This window comes from Hippoglossus hippoglossus, chromosome 7 (assembly GCF_009819705.1).
Source record: "Hippoglossus hippoglossus isolate fHipHip1 chromosome 7, fHipHip1.pri, whole genome shotgun sequence".
NCBI lineage: Eukaryota > Metazoa > Chordata > Actinopteri > Pleuronectiformes > Pleuronectidae > Hippoglossus > Hippoglossus hippoglossus.
The window spans coordinates 27,647,477-27,668,690 of NC_047157.1; the positions used below are offsets into that span (position 1 = coordinate 27,647,477).

At 44.4% G+C, this 21,214-nt stretch overlaps 1 protein-coding gene across 12 annotated transcripts; it reads left to right on the forward strand.

Moving 5' to 3' along the window:
* Positions 1 to 360: 360 nt before the first annotated feature.
* tpd52l2b (tpd52 like 2b) lies at positions 361 to 17,828 on the forward strand. Of its 12 annotated transcripts, XR_004614349.1 has the most exons (10): positions 369 to 572; positions 5,231 to 5,391; positions 6,120 to 6,268; positions 11,239 to 11,286; positions 12,022 to 12,123; positions 14,337 to 14,363; positions 15,049 to 15,093; positions 15,643 to 15,691; positions 16,181 to 16,585; positions 17,436 to 17,446. XR_004614349.1 is itself a non-coding variant. In XM_034589848.1 (9 exons), exons 1-9 carry the CDS (start codon positions 554 to 556, stop codon positions 16,265 to 16,267), a joined length of 687 nt encoding a protein of 228 aa, XP_034445739.1. In that variant the 5' UTR covers positions 369 to 553; the 3' UTR covers positions 16,268 to 17,828. The 12 variants fall into 12 exon arrangements, 11 of the variants coding, with proteins under 11 accessions (XP_034445745.1, XP_034445743.1, XP_034445744.1 ...); XM_034589848.1 differs by having other exon boundaries at positions 16,181 to 17,828; XM_034589849.1 differs by having other exon boundaries at positions 15,052 to 15,093; positions 16,181 to 17,828.
* Positions 17,829 to 21,214: the final 3,386 nt, after the last annotated feature.

Genomic DNA, 21,214 nt, shown 5'->3' on the forward strand with positions numbered 1-21,214 from the left:
GAACGTCCCTGCAGCTTGGACATTACGTCACTGTAGTTAGCAGCTGTTCCCCCTCGTGGTTTCTCAACGAGCCAGACATCAGAAGGTTGAATGAAACCATCCACACCCACTGAACTGCACACAGATGACCACTAGAGACAAAGTGGAGATACATTTTAATAGAGTTTCTCTCCCCAGTTCAGACAATGAATCCATACGAAATGTCAACACTTCGTAGATCTAGTAAACCTGATGATTCTCATCCAATGAGGAGTCTAGATAAATGTATATACTTAAATGTTATCGTCGCACTGGGACAGTTCCGTCGCGCCGCTGTGACGCAATCACCCTTCTGACGCGGCAGCTGAAGGGTGACACGCAGCTTTTATTTTGAAACCCCGGACCGGATGTGGCTGGCTGGCCGCTCGGCTCTTCTTCTTCGCTGGTTCCGTCGTCGTCGCTGTTTGTTCTGGATCAACTGAAGCTGAGACCCGGAATAAAAGTCACGTTATTCCTGTTCTGCTCCGTTTACACCAGTTCGACTCCCGACGCCACGAACCCGTCACATCCCGTCATGGATCCCGCGAGTCAAGGTAACGTGAACTGTTAGCTTAGCATGTGTAGCCTAGCTTAGCGCTGGGGACACGTAAACAGCTGCGATAAATGTCTCCACCTTCCCTCAGCTGGACGTGTCTCCAGCTGGATGTGTCCTCAGGTTCATGTGTCCTCAGCTTAATGTGTCTCCAGCTGGATGTGTCTCCAGCTTCATGTGTCTCCAGCTTCATGTGTCCTCAGTTCTGTCTCATGTTAGGATGTGGACATTATCAAAGATAAATGTCTCCACCTTCCCTCAGCTGGACGTGTCCTCAGCTGGATGTGTCCTCAGCTCTGTCTCATGTTAGGATGTGGACATTATCAAAGATAAATGTCTCCACCTTCCCTCAGCTGGATGTGTCCTCAGGTTCATGTGTCTCCAGCTACATGTGTCCTCAGCTCTGTCTCATGTTAGGATGTGGACATTATCAGAGATAAATGTCTCCAGCTTCATGTGTCCTCAGCTCTGTCTCATGTTAGGATGTGGACATTATCAAAGATAAATGTCTCCACCTTCCCTGTGGACATTATCAAAGATAAATGTCTCCACCTTCCCTCAGGTTCATGTGTCCTCAGTTCTGTCTCATGTTAGGATGTGGACATTATCAAAGATAAATGTCTCCAGCTTCATGTGTCCTCAGCTCTGTCATGTTAGGATGTGGACATTATCAAAGATAAATGTCTCCAGCTTCATGTGTCCTCAGCTCTGTCTCATGTTAGGATGTGGACATTATCAAAGATAAATGTCTCCACCTTCCCTCAGCTGGACGTGTCTCCAGCTGGACGTGTCTCCAGCTTCATGTGTCCTCAGCTTCATGTGTCTCCAGCTGGATGTCTCCAGCTTCATGTGTCCTCAGCTCTGTCTCATGTTAGGATGTGGACATTATCAGAGATAAATGTCTCCAGCTTCATGTGTCCTCAGCTCTGTCTCATGTTAGGATGTGGACATTATCAAAGATAAATGTCTCCACCTTCCCTCAGGTTCATGTGTCCTCAGTTCTGTCTCATGTTAGGATGTGGACATTATCAAAGATAAATGTCTCCAGCTTCATGTGTCCTCAGCTCTGTCTCATGTTAGGATGTGGACATTATCAAAGATAAATGTCTCCAGCTTCATGTGTCCTCAGCTCTGTCTCATGTTAGGATGTGGACATTATCAAAGATAAATGTCTCCACCTTCCCTCAGCTTCATGTGTCCTCAGTTCTGTTTCACGTTAGGATGTGGACATTATCAGAGATAAATGTCTCCAGCTTCATGTGTCTTCAGCTGTGTCTCATGTTAGGATGTGGACATTATCAAAGATAAATGTCCTCAGCTCTGTCTCATGTCAGTTTTATTATATCAGAGTCTGAAACATGAGCTCTGGATTATATAGTCTGTTCATTTCCTGTAGTCAGTGTCTGTGAGGCAGCAGCAGCAGGTTGTTGGGTCGCGACTCGTTCAAACAGGAACATGTGGGGACATCCAGGCGAGGGGCGGAGCCTGTAGAGCAGCAGGGGCGGAGCCTGTAGAGCAGCAGGGGCGGAGCCTGTAGAGCAGCAGGGGGCCGGACATGACGTATAAACTCTGCTGTGGAAAGATCAGTGTTGTTGTTTACAGCTCATCCACACCGGCGTCGGCCCTCATCACCAAAAGATCTGGAACCTCCTCGTGTTTCCAAGTTGACGTCTTCGTCTTCTACGTGAAGCTTCAGGACATTGTCCTGCTGTTTTCTCACATGGACTCACTCTGTCCAGAGACACTGACTCAGACATTTGTTCTCACACACAGAACCTGCAGAACATGTGAGGAACATGTGAGGAACACGTCAGGAACATGTGAGGAACATGTCAGGACTTCAGTGTACGTCTGAAGCTAAATGAGACAGAATCAGTTCACAGCCTGCAGCCTCTAAAATTTATAAAATCTGAATCTGCACTTCTCAAAAACAACTTTGTATAAACTGAACGTTAAAACCTTGATGAACTATGCAGGAGATCCCATTAGTTGTAGCGGAGGTGTCTCGGGAGCGTTACGTCAGCACCATCCCTTTGGAGATGTACTAATGAGTCACTCAGGGCTGCATCCTGTTCTCTGTAATACTGAGTGGCCGTCACAGATATGTCCCGTTGTACGAGGCTTCCTGTGTCTGAGAAGGACCGGCAGTTAGGAAGTGATAAAATTCATCTTGACGACAAACTGGAGTGAACGCGGGCACGTCTGTCCTCTGCCGCTTCCTAAATGATGATGTGAATCACACGAGGAAGACATTTGGCCGAGCGGCGGACCCTTCCTGCTTCGTACGTTATCACATGACACCTCTGAGTGTTTGTTCAAGTAAAAACTTCATTCTACAAGAGTACTATGAACAGATGTCTGTCATGTGTGTTTGGTTTTCAGGGTCCATGTTGTTGTTTGTGGTTATAAATGTTCTGTCTTCCTGTGTTTGAGCATGAAAATAGACCAGAATGCATTGCAACATTAAGGTGGTGATTTGAGGGGTGTGGCCGTTATCACTTCTGTGCCTCAGTGTTTGCAGACTGGTCAGACGACCGGCTGAGAGGTCAGAGGAACTACGTTTAACTTCCATGTGCAGCTGATGTTTGATGAGAAGTAGCAGAGCTTGGACTGACAGGATGTTGCCAGGGGGCATTCTGGGAAGTGTAGGAAATGCGTGAAGGAGACGTGGTAACATAAACTATATCTGAGACCCATTATTATTCTTTCTTTGTTCCCTTCACGAGCCGTTTGGTCTCAGTTGGCCTTCGCTGCTGTTATGTTTGTGGGCTGGTCCGACTCATTCTCCTCTGAATCAATATACCTTCAGGGTGGAGTCGTCACCAGCGTGACTCCGGATGTGGACTCGAACTCACCAGCGCTGCCTGCAGATCCTGATAAGCTGCTGACTTGTGTGTGTCTGTTGCTGTCGTGGAGTGGTGTTGAGCTCAGTGTTGTGTATACATGCTGCAGATTTATATTAAAATGCTTGAAGGGAAGTGGAATAATCCTGTTCACTGTTGTGGAAGTTGTTGTGTGTGTGTAAGCAATGTGAGGCATGAGTTAGGTTTCACAAAACGTTTGTTTACTGGACTATAATTGATTTAAATCCCGGTTGTAAATCCTGGAAAAGCTTGAGCAGGCTAAAGAACACTGGTCTGTGACTCGCTCACTCACGTCTGTTAATCGTCTCTGCTTCAGCCGCGAATGTCCCCACGGCTGGAGTGTGGGGTTGTGTTCCCACTTGGCCATAACCTACTGGACCGGATGGCAACAAGTGCTGCTGCCTGAGCTCTTTATACATTACATATATAGATGGGGACGTGAAGAGGATTTCAACAAATTAGATAAAGTGTTTCAGAGACAACTTAACAACATTTAAGTCTAATTTCACACAGCCTTCAGTTGCTCCGGTGTCTTTTCCTTCTTGTGTCCTGTTGTCCTCTGACTCCGCTCTGACTCCTGTATCTGCCGCTGGTCTCCTCAGGTGAATGACGCAAGATCAGCTCATGTCATAAAAATCCAGACGGTGGCAAAGCTGGTGTCTTCACTGGCATTTTGTGCAGTGAAGCATCTCAGGGTAGTAAACCTGACACATGTTGGATCTATGTGTGCTTTTGTTCTTTAAAATAGTTTAATCCTATTTGTATTTGATATCTCTCTCTAGTTTATGTAAGTGTACTTTTTTGTAGAAAGTGAAAGTTTTTTTTTTTCCCAGAAAGAGATCTTGATCACAATAGAAATCTAGAACCAGTTTCAATTTGTCCGAACCTCAACGCTCGTCCCTCCCTGTCACGGAGGCAGGCAGGTCTTGACTTTAAGTTCATGCATCTTCGCTGCTGGAAAGTTCTCACAAGATGTAGTCATGAAGAAAGACGATAAGAGTCCTGTTAATGTAAAGCTGCTTCAGACCTGAACTGAGGTCCGGACATTGTCCTGAAGGGGCTGTATGTGAGAACCATACATGACTAGTAGGTTTTGGTAGAAGACGAAGACGTCCACTTGGAAACACGAGGAGGTTCCAGATCTTTTGGTGATGAGGGCCGACGCCGGTGTGGATGAGCTGTAAACAACAACACTGATCTTTCCACAGCAGAGTTTATACGTCATGTCCGGCCTCCTGCTGCTCTACAGGCTCCGCCCCTGCTGCTCTACAGGCTCCGCCCCTCGCCTGGATGTCCCCACATGTTCCTGTTTGAACGAGTCGGACCCAACAACCTGCTGCTGCTGCTTCACAAACACTAACTACACAACATGTCAGGAACAAGCTGCTGCTGCTTCTGGAGTTTATGTCTGAAAACAGCTCATGTTTCCGATTTAACAAAACTGTTGCACTGAGCTCTTGTTTAGGCCTAACCCCCCCCCAAATCAGAAATTTGATCTGGAAATGCATCAATAAAATCTCATCATTTCCAATCCCTGGATCTCAAGTCACTCTCCCAGAGTGCCTTTCTGGTCTTGGCTCCGTTAGTTGTTGCCTTCTCTTCCTGTCCGAGTTCTCCTGCTGGCCACACTCTCCCTTTCCTGGCCTCAGCTTCTGTGCCCGTCACTGAAATGGATACTGAGCAAACCACTCTCGGCTTCTAACGCTTCATCTGGTCTGAATGTGAATCTGCTTGTCCCTCTGCTTCGTTTCACTCTCCCATTAACGTCTCCTTTCTCCCCCCCTACGCCTCTCAGATATCAACCTGAACTCTCCTAACAAGGGCCTCGGTGTGGATCACTCAGACACTCAGTCAGACGTGGTGGTGGTGGAGGGAGCGGTGGCCAACTCGGTCAACCCTCTTCCACCGGGCCTGACGGAGGAGGAGGCTGAGGAGCTCCGCACTGAGCTCACCAAGGTAAGAACCGTTCAACATCACCAGGTGTTTACATGTTACCTTCTTTCATAACCAATTAGAAAACGGGAAATTAAAAAACAAGTCATTATTTCGTTATCCATTTATGAATCTGAAACCAAAAATCAAATAACGGTTTGTTTTTCGTAGTTTGTATTTTTTGCTCAGATCAAACATAGGAAATGAAAAAACGGGTCATGGGCCGAACTTGGTTTGATATTTAATTTGTATGATTTGTTTGACCCGGAAGTTCTGTTGTGGTGAAACCCTCATTGTTGACATTTGATTAACGGATGTGTCGTCATATCCTTTATTTCTTTTTTCATCTCCACCTACACTCAATAAAATATGGTTTAGATTTTGGTCAAATGTCACTGTGACCTCAGTGAACACATTTTTTGAAATAACTCAATCATTAATTTGCTAATCATCATCAAATACAGTTTATACGTGTTACTAAATTTCAAGTCTTCACTACATACACTAACATACATTATGTGATATTGATGTAAGCTTGGTGGAGGTAAACAACTCTCAGGCGGTAATTCTGTTTTTTCTTTAGAGCAGCAAGACTGAAGACATTTACAAACATGACTCAGAGTAGAAGAGATGAGTTGGATTAGATTCTGCACTGGATGATCACGAGTATCATGAGTCAACATCTGTCTGTGAAAGAGCTGAACCTCCAGGAAGAGCTTCTAATGCCAGCCTCTCTCTCTGGTGGGTTTCAGGTGGAGGAGGAGATCAACACCCTGCGTCAGGTTTTATCAGCCAAAGAGAGACACGCCGCGGAGCTGAAGAGGAAGCTGGGCCTCAGCCCGCTGAACGAACTCAAACAGAACCTCACCAAGGGCTGGCAGGATGTACAGACCTCCAACGCGTATGTAGTCATCACACAGTTCATGTTGCTCTTAGACAGATGCTTGTTGTTTTTCTTCTAAAAAGGTTTAAATATTCACAACCAGCTTATGCTGAATCAAGGTTTGGTGCAAAGAGCCGATATCGAGCAGTTTGTGTTTCACGCGTTTTTTCAATTGGATGTTTTCTCTCAATCCAAATGTCCCAGTTTACTGGTCCTTGGTTACTGGAGTCGGTGGGATGAAGCAGGATATGAGCATTTGGTCATTTTAACCAACATAAAATAGAAAAATCCTTAATATTATTATCATTATCAAGGGGCCGTGACAGTCTGAGCTCAAAGTCTCATTTAAGTCTCATTAAAGATAATAAATTAAAGACTGTGGTTTGTTCAACTGTGAAAGTTGATTTACAACTCTGACATGTTTTCTATGCTCATTTTATGTTATTACATTCAAATTACAAAATGATAACAGGAATGTTCTTGACTGACAAACACAGTGAGTTTCTGGATGATGATGCTGAATTAGTTTAACCATCTGAACTATTTTTACTTCCTGTGATGTCATTTCCTGGAGAATATTCAAATGCATCGTTCAGCTGAAAGGTTCTGTACTGAAATTGTTTTTTTTTTAAATACAATATTGTCATGTTTTTATATATATTGATCCAAATAATCTTTAAATATAGACAAATATATAAAAATAAACTAAATATAAGTTATTTGAACGATGTACATTTATTTAGTTTTTGCGATATGAACATGTTTCTGTTCCTCTGGCGCTACAGTGCGTTGTCGTTGTCTCGCAGCGTAAAGGAATGACACGAGCGTACAACATGATGAAGACAGAGGCCAAAAGAATGAATGTTCTAAATATTATAGTTTTTATTTTAGACCCATTTAAACACCTTCATGCCGACAACAATCTCCCGCAGCATTTCGGGGAAGTTCCCTGGTGAGACCAACTGGAAATACCACATTTTACACGGCACATTAACAATACATTCTGAAGTGCTCATGAGCAACAACGTGATGAGGCGGGAGGCGGAGGCCTTGGCTTTCCAGTCCAAAAAGAATGAATTTTGTAGCTGTTATGTTTTTTATTTTAAATCGATTTAAACAGTTTTAATTATTGATCACCACAGCAGCTCACGACATTATGACTGAAGCACATCTTGATTTGAGGAATCTCGATCAATAACAGGGTCTTGGCACACGGGACACAGGCTGACAACCTGATGACTTTGAACGTGCACATGAATCCCTGAGCACATAATTATGGACGTTATTCAGATGATGATTAGAATTGAATTCATGATTAGCTAACGGAGCCGGGCTGCTCCGACAGCGTACCGCCCTCGTGTCTCTGTTTCTAGCTTTGTGAGAACCTCTGAGAAGTTGGGCGAGTGGAATGAGAGCGTGACCAGTTTGGATCTGTGAGTCCACGCTCTGTTCGCTGCTCGCTCACAGCTCGTACCGGGGCTTCTGCTGTGTTTGCTCTCTCACGCTCGTACTCACACTGTTCTCACCTCCTAACCATGTTTGAGAACGCTGCACATGTCCCTCGTCTGTGTTTGACTCCGTGTCTGGTAGCAGGTCGGTTATCCGTTGCAGGTCTTATAGTTTCTATACTCGAGTTGAATAAGATGCTGTAGAGGAGCACATGAATCGGATTTGGAGATTGTCAGAAGTTTTCCAGAAATCGGTCCAGATGTGATTGATCCCCACCTGTAACGGTGATTGGGCACATTTTGATATATGATGAGTTTAGTCTTGTTTATTTGAAAGTGTGTTTGACCCTGTTGAGGAACCTGCTGGGATTTACAGGGTTTCTGGGGGGTCTTAAAAAGTCTAATTCTGAGGGAAAGACTATGATATGTACTGTCTCTGTCTGTAGTTTGAGAGAGAACCTGTAGTTTCCAGGGTTCATCTGTATTCAACTACTTCACCTTGTCTTCAGTTGTTGAATTCTGGGGAAGTGTAAGTGATGCTGGGACTCTGATATCCCCTCATATCTGTTACACTTGACGTAGATCTTAAATTAAGAAGTTTTACAATTTTCTCTTCATATTAGCAACCTGTAATTACATTTTCAACTTGCCTCATTGAGCATGTTTGTGTGCAAGCTGAGGGGATAGAACTCAAACGTAAGGTTTTATTTTGTTCTAATACTCATCTGGCAGCCTTCTTAGCAGCAGCCATCAAGAAGTGGGGGTTATTTTACCGTGAGAGCAAAAATCGACCACCTACATTTAGAAAATCTGACTCCATCAAGAAGCCACTTACTGGTAATGTTTGCACATTAGGTGCTGGGCCTGAGGGAGGATGGAATGATATGGTGAGCAGCTGAGGCCGGATGTTGACCGTAAAGGAGGCAGTGACTCACCAACATTTGTAATTAGCCGTGTTTATGTGCTGGATATGATGTAACCCCACAGATGAAGGTAAAGGTGTAGCTCGTGGTCCGAGTCATAGGTTTGTCCATCAGGTGTTTGTATTAGAGATGGAGCGTCATTGTGCAAAATAAGAAATTAGCTGGTCACAACTTAGACGTATAAACTCTGCTCCATCTTAACAGAATAAATGAGCTCCGTAACGAGACGTCTGTGTCTGACCTTTAGTTTCCTCAGGGAGACGTTGTCATAGAGAAAACCTGAATCTGTGAGTTTTCTGCTGGTTTCCACAAGACGACGGCTGCTGCTGCTGCTGCTGCTGCTGCTGCTGCTGCTGCTGTGAGGTCTGAGGCTCATGGAAGTTTCCTCGTGGCTGCTCTGAATGAACTGAGATCACCAAGATCACAGAGTTCCTCTGAACTGACAGTGACGCTGTTCTCCACTTTAACACACACACGTCTTCACAAACCACATCAGCTGCACTGGTTTGTCATATTTATTCTACATGTACGTATATGCTCACACATCAGTGTGTTAATCCTCGACTACATATAAAGATGGACAGCGCGTCTCTGGAGTTTAAACATACGTTTTGTGGGGGTGAGAAGGAGAGAGCACTCGTTACTGCAGCTGCACATTTAAATGAGAGATTCACACAAAGTTTAGAGGAAGAGTTGCAGTTTAAAGTACAACCTGTTCAGATCATAGACCAAAAATAAAGATTAATAAAGAGACCACAAAAACTCACTTTTCTCACATTGAAAAATAGGAAGTTAACAGATACAAACGCTGCCATCTGGTGGTGGTGACGTCATTTGCAGTCAGTCTGTGCAGTTGTGATCGTAGAGCGCCAAGTTCCCGCCCACACACAGGCTCGACCAATCCTGAGTCAGTCTCAGCGGTCAAACATGACTAACTTATTAAAACCCAACTTATCAGGAAGATGAACACTTGAACATCAGAGAGATAAGAACGACCTGAAATGACAGAAACCGTCTTTCACAAACATTTATTTAACGTCTACTTGGATTTTTATAGTTTGGTCCTTGTCCCATCTGCTGACATGTATATGTAATAACACAGAAACAACAACAGTTATATCAACGTCAACGACAGCGATGATCTGAGTGCCCCCTGCTGTTTGACGTGAGGAGTGCACACCGCCCTTAAAAGAAGGGTCACATATCTGTGAATTTTACAAGTTAAAGTTTTATTTAACAGTCTAACAATTGCAGAACCATCAGTGCTAAAAATATATAAGATCAAATTGTGTATTTGTAGAATCGTGACACTTGTAATATCCACGTAGGAACACAAGCAGGACATTGTTGTTGTTTAGACCAACACACACACACACACACACACACACACACACACACAATGCTACACACACACACACACACAATGCTACACACAGCGCAGTAAGGTATGTGCTTGTGCCGCTCACCCACACATACACCCAGACTTGCTGCCTGCAGGAACAAAATGGGAGGAGAGGAAAGGAATGTGAGGGCGAGATGGAGAGGGGGGGGGGGGAGTGAGAGAGACGGGGTTTTGCTTAGTCATAGGACACGTGATGTCCAAAGAGAGAAATGGGTTATGAATTATGAAAACGCTGGAGGCACAAAGACTTGGAGATGGAAAAATCAATCACTCAAGGTCTGTGGCTTCAACGTTTTAATTGCTGCTGTGTCTTCGTTTCCAAGGTTCAGCATCAGTCTAAACATGTTTGTATTGTTTTCTTTCTGCCAAAGTATATTAGGGGAGAAATGATTTCAGAATTTAAGAAAATAAACCTCACCACCTTTTCTACATCCATCACTCAAGAAGTTTTAGAACAAGAAAAAAGAAACGCTTCACATACAAACCTCCAGATGTGAAAGAGAAAAACCCCTGTTTCACGATTGTTGTGTGTTTCTGCTGTGAGACAAACAGCAGTCACAGGGTGAAGTGTGTGTGTGTGTGTGTGTGGTGTGTAGTCACTGTGTTGTACAGTAAGCAGCCTTGTCCTGATGTAAGTCTGGACACAGACACCAGCCTTGTCTGAAGGTCTGAGACCAGAGCCATCTCCTGTAGCGCCCGACGTGTCCGATATGGATCCATAGACAATGAAAACCACGTTTCAGGCTGCTGTCACCGAGTCCGACGTGTTCGAGGCTCCACCAGACGAGAGGGAGATCTCCTGTCAGCCTCGTGTTGTCTCAGGAACACAAACACACTAACGTTCTCTTCCTAGACATTGTACAGGCAGGACTGTGTGTGTGTGGGGGGTGTGTGTGTGTGGGTGCATGAAGACTATTCAATACTTTTTATTGTCATTATTATCATTGTTCCATTATGGTAAGGGACTAGACAATGAGTGTCCTCACAAAGATACATGTATGTTTGTGAATCTTAAGGAATCATGTGAAATATCAGCTGTTTCCTGCCCTATGATTTTGCATTATGTTGTGGACTGTTGTCCCTTAATGATGAAAACCTTCCCCAGTGAGTTAAATAGTAGAGATCCTGGCTCCAGCTGCGTGCCCAGCACAGTGTGATCTCTACTGTGAGTGTGTGTCTGTCCCCTGTGTCATGATCCTGCTGTTGTGTCTTCAGATATCTGTCCGCCTCGGCCACTTTGGACGACATTACCCACTCTGAAGCGTGAGTTGACCCCTTTCTCTTCTCTCTTCTGTTTTGTTCGTTTGGTTTTGGGCAGGTGCTTTCTTATTTTATTTTATTCAGTTCTGCTTGTTTAAAGTGTACATCTTGTTTATAGTCGTGTTAGAGGCAAAATTAATATTGAGCTGATTTTACTGACGCACTGTAAATCACAGTTCGATTAGTTTTGTCTCATGTTTGCTGTGGTGGAATGGTTTGTTCTAATGTCCCACTTCTTCCCCCCCCCCCCCCCCCCCCCCCCCCCCCTCCCGTCTGTCTACCTTTCTTCATTCTTTCTTTCACTCCATCCATTTTGTTTTCTGTCTTCATTTGTCTCCCTCCCCTCCTCTTCCTCGCTGCTCCTCCTGTCCGGTTCTTTTTCTCCCCACTGTCCTACATCTTCTTTTCATTCCACTCCAACCATCTGTCCCCCCCTCTTCTCTTCCCATTGTTCTCTTTCCATTGTTCTTTCCCCACCCCTCTCTCTCTCTCTCTCTCTCTCCCTCTCTCTCTCTCTCCCTCTCTCTCTCTCTCTCTCTCTCTCTCTCTCTCTCCCTCTCTCTCTCTCTCTCTCTCTCTCTCTCTCTCTCTCTCTCTCTCTGTCCCTCTCTCTCTCTCTCTCTCTCTCTCTCTCTCTCTCTCTCTCTCTCTCTCTCTCTCTCTCTCTCTCTCTCTCTCTCTGTCTCTCTGTCTCTCTCTCTCTCTCTCTCTCCATCCCTCCCTCCGTCCCCTCTCTAGATACAAGAAGACTCAGGAGACTCTTTCCCAGGCAGGACAGAAAACCAGTGCAGCTATCAGCACAGTGGGCACGGCCATCAGCAGGAGGCTGGGCGATATGAGGTACAATGAAACGGAGCCAAAATGGCTGACGCTGGCTCGGCTACAAGAACAAATGAGCAGAGTGAACAGTGTTGAAAGAGAATGGTGCTTGACTGAAGATACTCATTCTGGAACAAGTCCCTTTCGGTGAAACAGCTGGAGGCCCAACACGACCCATTATTCTCTGGGAAATTGTGAAAAAAGAAAACTTCCCCTCTCACTATGTCAAAGAACGTGACTTTCCTGGATCAGCCCCCATTGTCCAGATCATGTCCAAATTTAATGAGTTCTCTCTTGACCCAGATCCCATGAATCCAACAAGAAACATGAAAACATGACCTCCTTGGTGGTAAAAAATCCACATCCCAGTGGCATTAATGCAGACGATGTTTCCGACATGCTGCTCCTCTGTAAGTGGAGATGGGATCTGAAGGAACACAGCAGAGGGACATACAAGAGACAATAATAACCATCATTTATAATCTAATCAAAACCAGTTTCAGTCTTATGATCGGGATTCTAGTTTCTTTAACTGAAAACCTTCTCATCTTCACTTTGAATCCAGCTGAGTCATGAGTCACTGCATCACTGTCCACTGCTCATCTTTTCTGTAGCTGTGTGTGTGTGTGTGTGTGTGTGTGTGTGTGTATATATATATAGATATATATATATACACACACACACACACACACACACACACACACACACACACACACACACACACACACACACACACACACACACACACACACGTAAACTACCTTCTGTTTTCTTATCTCAACCAGTAGGTGGTGCTGTAGAGACACTAACACTTTCCTAAACTCAGTGGGTCGACACGATTTAACTTGTTTTCACATGAGAAACACAGATACACAAAATGTGTGAAAACAGCTTCACTGACCCACAGTCATACAACAGGAGCACAACAGTCACATCAAACTGAATGGAACTAGGCCGGAGTTTAATGAGTTGTGAGTTTTTGTTGCTTCATGTAACACAGAGAAGAACATTGAGTGACTGAAGACGCCTGAACCACTAACTCCTTCATGTTCCTGTTTCTGACGAGGCCTCGTTGACTCACATCGCCGTCTCTAATTATATTAAAGTTTCCACTCAGACACACACATTGAAGTTTGCTCTTCAAGTGTGTGTGTGTGTGTGTGTACTTATGTGGCAGTGTGCATACGTGTGTGTGTAACTGTTTCCTCTTCATGTGTCCGTCATGTCCATCGCTGCTTGTCGCACGTTTTCCTTGTTCGTCCAAACTTTTTCTCTGATGCACTTTTAGTTCTTGTTTAGTTTGTAGATAGACGAGTGCACGTTGTGCTGAAACCTGTGGAACTATAATCTTCATTTGTTTTTGACAAGGAGAGAAAACACGTTTCTGCGGCTGCACATGTGTGAGAGATTCAGACAAAACTTACATCAAGAGTTTGTGTTTCAAATAGAATCATAGACTGAAAATAAAGAGCGACGACATCTTCACTTCCTCACACAGGAAGAATAATATCTGCATTAGTGTGAACAGGACGGAAGTGTCCCTGCTATTGTCCTTCTCTGGGGTTACGCTGCTGTGTCTCACCCGCTCTGTCTCACCTGCTGTCTCACCTGCCGTGTCTCACCTGCCGTGTCTCAGCTTCTGTGTCTCAGCTTCCGTGTCTCACCTACTGTCTCACCTACTGTCTCACCTGCTGTCTCACCTGCTGTCTCACCTGCTGTCTCACCTGCTGTGTCTCACCTGCCGTGTCTCACCTGCTGTCTCACCTGCTGTCTCACCTGCTGTGTCTCACCTGCCGTGTCTCACCTGCTGTCTCACCTGCTGTGTCTCACCTGCCGTGTCTCACCTGCTGTCTCACCTGCCGTGTCTCACCTACTGTCTCAGCTTCTGTGTCTCACCCGCCGTGTCTCACCTGCCGTGTCTCACCTGCCGTGTCTCACCTGCCGTGTCTCACCCGCTGTGTCTCACCCGCTGTCTCACCTGCTGTGTCTCACCTGCCGTGTCTCACCCGCTGTGTCTCACCTGCCGTGTCTCACCCGCTGTGTCTCACCCGCTGTGTCTCACCTGCTGTCTCACCTGCTGTCTCACCTGCTGTGTCTCACCTACTGTCTCACCTGCCGTGTCTCACCCGCTGTGTCGTCCTTTGTCTCATTGTGGTTTGATTTGTCCTTGCTGCTGCTCCTGCCTCACTCTCTCTTCTTTTTGTTTTGAATGGCTGCCTTGGTTTTTCCTGCAGAGCTCTACCTTTCTCGAATTCCTTTGGGTAAGACTAACACGTCAGTCCTGTGGCGAACTTACATTTGATTCAGGTGTTTAGGACACGATGAGTTTCCTCCTGCACGCGGATGTGAGGCACGTTAACCTCTGCTGTTGTTTTAATAATGACGAGTTTCTTTAACCCTCAAAAACCGAGCAGTCCATTGATCAAACCCAAGATGAAATCCCTGTGGAGCAGTTTATGATGGCGGCACCTTAACGCTGCCAGCGGGCCGACTCCCTCTGCCGGGCTCTCAGGAGAACCTCCTTGTTTCTGTGCCAGCGCTGGTTCTGCTTCAAACCAAGAATCGCTTGGCAAACAGAAAACCATGTGCAGGCCTCTCTGTCTCTGGGGGTTAAAGGAAATACTGGTTTCTTGTGCCTGTGTTTTAGCATTTGTAACTTTTCATTGTGACTGAAAACTTAGAGAATGCATTGTTTTTAACACAGAACTTATTAACCTTGTAAAAACTGTGTAATGGTTTAGGACAAATACACAAAGTCTGAGACAGTTGAAGTTGAGTTTGTTGTGTTGAGTCGTTGACATTTCTGTATGAAGCAATGTCTTAACTTTGACTTGCTGCAGTGTGTGTCTGTCTGTCTGTGTGTGTGTGTCTGTCTGTCTGTGTGTGTTTTGCCACTGCTTGCTTTAACACTTACACTTCTCTGTCTCCTCTTTAACGCTTTCAAAGTAGCAACTATTCCATTCGCCACTCGATAAGTATGCCCGCCATGAGGTAAAGTAACACACTGATCTGCTGCTCTCTGTCTCTATCTGTGTCTGTGTCTCTGTCTCTGTGTCTCTGTCTCTCTCTCTGTCTGTCTCTGTGTCTCTCACTCTGTCTCTCTGTCTGTCTCTCTCTCTCTGTCTCTCTCTCTGTCTCTCTGTCTGTCTCTCTCTCTCTGTCTGTCTCTGTCTCTCTCACTCTCAAAGCTTTAATCTGGTCCAATCAGAATGGAGCAGTTGATGTACTTCACCAACCTGTTTTTTTATGTAACATTTTTATTTTGAATTTCACAGGAAACATGAGTCATTAGTTTATTTCCTAACGATCTCTGGTTCAGTGTTTCTATGATGAGCTCGTGTTCTGCACTGTGAACATGTTGTGTTCAAATCAGATTCCTTAAACCACATCTAGAAAAACCTTCATTGTAAAAAGTCCCACGTGTAAACTGTAAACTGTTTTGTTTTATGTTTCTAGTTTTTGTCTCTTCAGTTTTCATGAGTTGTGGTTATTTCATTTTCATGTGATGTTTACATGAATCTAATTGTCTCTGCTCTGCAGGAATTCTGCGACCTTCAAGTCATTTGAGGACAAAATGGGGAACCTGAAGGTGAGAAGACGAGCGGCTTGTGTTTGACAGTTATTAATAAGTTAATCAGGTATATTTATCCAATCAGAGCTGGAAAATTAAGATAAATGTGAAAAGAACATATAAACTTCTGAGGAAGAAATATTCTTTGAACCATCTGATATTTATGTTGTAGCATCACAAACTTACAAAGTGTTAATTTGGTGATTTCACCGACTTTAAGTAAAATGTATTTTCTTTGATTTCAGGGATTTTATTGATTTTATTCCATATAAGTTAAAAGTATCGGTCAAGAGATTCACTCCAGATCTATAGAATCTCGCTTGTCTAATAAATTCAGGTGTTCAGATGAGAGCTACAATTAAATTATTGTTATTGATGAATCCAACAATCTTTTTTCTTGATTCATTGATATGTTCTATGAATTGTCAGAAAGTTTATTTTTAACTTGAGTCTTCAGTGTTTGATTTGAAAACAGGACCAGTAACTCCCTCTGCTCCGCCTCTGCAGTACAAGGTCGTCGGCCCCAGAGGGAACGGGGACGCCATCGGCTCCCCCACCGACACCACCTCCACTCAGGAGAATCCGCCTTTCTGAACGCACACCGCCTCTTCCACTTCCTGTTCCTCCTCCCCCTCCTAGCTGCCACCTTCCTTCATGACCTGAGACTGTACTGTTATCACCTCACACGGCAGGGTCCGCCCTGACCTTTGACCCTCCGCCTCACCTCCACTCACTCGCCCCAAAGCGCCGACAGGCAGAGGCGGCGGACTTGTGAGTTTGAGGTCAACCTTCACTCCTCTGCCTCGCTGTTGAAAAAATAATTGTTGATCTCTCGACCTGAATAATTTACCGACTCGTCGCCTTTAGTCCCATCATCACTTCCTCCCTGGTCAGATCCTCACGTCCGCATTCGTCCAAACAAACGCATCAGCTGATCATCGAGGAAAACTGAAGGAAAACCAAGATGTTCGCCAAACTAAATTCATTGTTCATTTTGGCCTGGAGTTGTTTTAGAAATACTTGGTTCCCCCAGACGTCACGGGGCCCAGAGCGAGTTCAGTTAGTTTGTAAAGATTTGATCCCGTTTGACCTGAACCCGACGTTTCCCCTGCAGGTGAGGGTTTTGTTCAGGAAGCAGGAGATCTGCATCCTGAGGGAGGAGGAGGATTTTATGGGCATAAGAAAAACCGTTGATTCGCTGCTTAGATCTAATATTTCTGTCAACTTTCTCTCTGACTTCTTCAGTCGTGAGCGTCACCTTCTACCCAACTCGTCCCCAGTTTCACTCACTGGTCAGAGGTCAGTGGTCTGACTGGGGCGGGGGGGAGGGGGAGGACCTACTACTGCTACATGCATGTGCACATCTCATCTCAGTTGAACCATAACAACCATGCAAAGACGACCAAGGTCTTCTGTAAAAAAACAGAAAAAATAAAACCTTAAACCATTTTGTATTATAAACTATTTTACACTGCTTTGCATAATGTTTTTACATAACTTTTATCAATATGTATAAATATATATGAATAAATCTATCGTCAGCGCTGCTGCGGGGGGGTAGTGATCCAGTAAAAAGCAGGAGGCGAAACTTTAAGAATGTTTCCGTTTCACAGACACGAGACGCTGACTCCGTCTGCGGCCGGTTGTCCTGCTTTTATTCTAAAATGAAAACGTTTGAGAAACTGACTCGTTCCCGTGGATGTGAAGCCGTCGGGGGGGGGGAGGAGGAGGAACATGGAGGTGCGTTTGGTTTCAGCTGCAGCACGGTGACATTTGCCAGCCGATCTAAAACCTTCTGTAGGAGCGACGGAGTTTCTCTCGACTGTTCCCTCGGCTGTTCCCTCGGCCGTTCCTTCTGCTGACGATGGGAGACGATGCTTTGCTGTGTAACACTATCGGCGCTTTTCTATCGGCCTTACTCACTTTAAACGTTTCACCCGTTCTTTAGCTGTAGAACACAACGTTCTGTTTGTTTTGTATTTGTCTTTGTGGAACAGACTGGTTGGATGAAGGAAGGGGAGTTGGAGTCTGACGGGTCCTTTTACAAACATCTCGCTGCTGAAGCTTTGCCAACAAGCCCTCAATGCACTTCTGTTAACACACTAAATGTCCTGATGGTGCACACACGCTGCACGAGGCCAAAAGAAACACACAATCACAGTTGCTCTTATTGTTGTAGACCTGCACCGCCCCAACACACACACGCACACGTTGTGATGCCACAGTCGCTCTCGGGCGTCTCTGAGTCCGTCACTGACGCCTGAGTCGTGCAGCACCGTCACTTTTCTCTTGAATGTGGAAAAAGAAGAAAGTCGTTTTCTAGTGTTTTCGTTTCTCTGGCACAAAGTTCGCTGATACACGGGCAACACTGCCTCTAGTGGTGAAACCTCCCAGACAACGTGGAGCCCAGATGTGGCTCTGCACCATCAGCTGAAGGTTCATGATGACGTGTGACCTCCGGCTCTGTGGAGGAACAAACCCTGAACCCTCAAAATGTGGCTCAGTGTCAGATGCTGTTTTTTGAGGCAGCAGAAAAGTTTCATCGTTGCCAAACGTCCGTCTCGAAGTGTCATGAGTCGACGAGTGCTTTAGGAACCGGGGTCGTCATAATGATTCCTTCACAGGAAGATTTCAACTTGAGCCATAGATTTAAACCGTTCAGGTCAACGTGAACACGATGTCTGCAAACGTTAGGTAACAGAACTAATGTGAAATTAAGAGTTGACTGAAAGGCTCATTGAAGAAAGAACGTGCACTCGATTCGTGGTGAAGTGAACTTTTTAAATGTGTTGACTGGATCCTGAGCAACGTCTGAGAGACGACTGGGAGCACTGGTTCATTCTGGAGTCGCTGTGTTCGATGTTGGATCATTCAGCGTTGCTCTCGTGTCCTCGTCTCTAAACGTCACCACGTCTTTTATTCAGGTAGAAACTGGCTGAAATATAAAAATGATTTAAGGCCGTTAATATTTTCGATCATGAAATGATTCCAGCCAAAATTTCCCAGGAAGATTTAAACTTATAGAAAAAAAAAAGAGACGAGATACAAAGGTGAAATAAAAACACATTTTAAAAAACCAACTTCCCGTCAAACTGCTTCAGATTCGATCATTTGCGTATTTTCTTGTTTTGTGTTGATCGTTTTGTTAGTTGATATTTTTCTGTTCGGTTGAGCATAGTTTCCTTTTACTTTCTGTAGATGTGGATTCAAGAGAATGATCATATGTATAATTAATCTACCATCAGTTAAAAGCAAATGTTTAAACATGTTACAACTCTCTGACTTTGTGCTTTGCCAACATGAGAACGCAGACGCTCACTACAAGACGTTTATATCTAAAGTCATTTATTTCAGCTTTCACTCCAAAAAATCTCATTTAAAAATAGATTAAAGTGTGAATTGCAAATAAAACGAGCTTTGGGATTATAATCTGTGAATCAGTCGTGGGACTCTGGATAGAAAAGGATTATGTACTTTTCTTTCAGTTTAAATTTGAGTTTTGGTGCCAATGGGAAGTGCAGCTGGGCGACAGGAGAATATACTCATAGCTTTATTTAGTTCCAGCTGATGTAGATTATTAAAAGGGATCAGATGTGGAAGCTTATGATTAAAATCAGTTTTTGGTTTTGTTGTATATGTTTGGATATCAATAAAGCATTCCTTTAAATGACAAAGTGTTGTGCTTCAATTATTAAAATCTGAACTTGAAATTAACCCAGAATTTACTTGGGTTATTAACAAATGTTTGAATGTGTCTGTTTAACACTCTTAAGGTTTTATCTTCTGTATCTTCATTCACCAGCTCTGATATTTAAACACACTCAGTTTATGCTCGAGCTAATGACACTTTCTCTGAAACCATATTTATGGGTTTTATACTGTTTTACTTTAATAGAACAGATGCATAGTTTTATGTGTGTGGAGCTGGATGATGACATGTATCATCAGACAGTTCAGAGACAGGAACAGGTTTGTAATAAACATGATGGATCTGTGAACATGTTAGACAGAAGGGTCACTTCATGTTTCTATACAACAAGTGTTCTATCATCATGAACTTCAGCAGACACACAACCCTGCATGTACAGTATAATGTAATGAGCACAAACCTGATCAGAAACATGAACATTTGAACATGCATAAGAACTACTGACATGTACTTAGCGTGTTTGGTTTCTGTCTCATCTGCTTCATCTTCGGCAGCTGTCATATCGACCGTGTTCCTTTATGGTCCTTGCTCTAAATATGTTGTGTGTCTGTCACTAGAACACGAGTCACAATGAAGACTTGTGTTGTCGTGGCCGGGTGATGAAGATGATGGAATCCACTGGTGACAGAAATCCACTGGTGACAGGAATCCACTGGTGACAGGAATCCACTGGTGACAGAAATCCACTGGTGACAGGAATCCACTGGTGACAGAAATCCACTGGTGACAGAAATCCACTGGTGATAGAAATCCACTGGTGACAGGAATCCACTGGTGACAGGAATCCACTGGTGATAGAAATCCACTGGTGACAGGAATCCACTGGTGATAGAAATCCACTGGTGACAGAAATCCACTGGTGATAGAAATCCACTGGTGACAGAAATCCACTGGTGACAGGAATCCACTGGTGACAGGAATCCACTGGTGATAGAAATCCACTGGTGACAGGAATCCACTGGTGATAGAAATCCACTGGTGACAGAAATCCACTGGTGATAGAAATCCACTGGTGACAGAAATCCACTGGTGATAGAAATCCACTGGTGTCTGCGCAGGTTTGAATTCTGAATTTAAAATCTTTCTGTCAGACTAAACACTACAGTTCATACATTTGACCACAAGAGAGCGCTGCAGTCATTCCAGGGAGATGGTTCAGTCCACAGGACCAGTCTGTTGTTCAGTCTGTTGGTTCAGTCTGTTGTTCAGTCTGTTGGTTCAGTCTGTTGTTCAGTCTGTTGGTTCAGTCTGTTGGTTCAGTCTGTTGTTCAGTCTGTTGGTTCAGTCTGTTGGTTCAGTCTGTTGTTCAGTCTGTTGTTCAGTCTGTTGGTTCAGTCTGTTGTTCAGTCTGTTGGTTCAGTCTGTTGTTCAGTCTGTTGTTCAGTCTGTTGGTTCAGTCTGTTGTTCAGTCTGTTGGTTCAGTCTGTTGTTCAGTCTGTTGGTTCAGTCCACAGGACCAGTCTGTTGTTCAGTCTGTTGTTCAGTCTGTTGGTTCAGTCTGTTGTTCAGTCTGTTGTTCAGTCTGTTGGTTCAGTCCACAGGACCAGTCTGTTGTTCAGTCTGTTGGTTCAGTCTGTTGTTCAGTCTGTTGGTTCAGTCTGTTGTTCAGTCTGTTGGTTCAGTCTGTTGTTCAGTCTGTTGGTTCAGTCTGTTGTTCAGTCTGTTGGTTCAGTCTGTTGTTCAGTCTGTTGTTCAGTCTGTTGGTTCAGTCCACAGGACCAGTCTGTTGTTCAGTCTGTTGGTTCAGTCTGTTGTTCAGTCTGTTGTTCAGTCTGTTGGTTCAGTCTGTTGTTCAGTCTGTTGGTTCAGTCTGTTGGTTCAGTCTGTTGTTC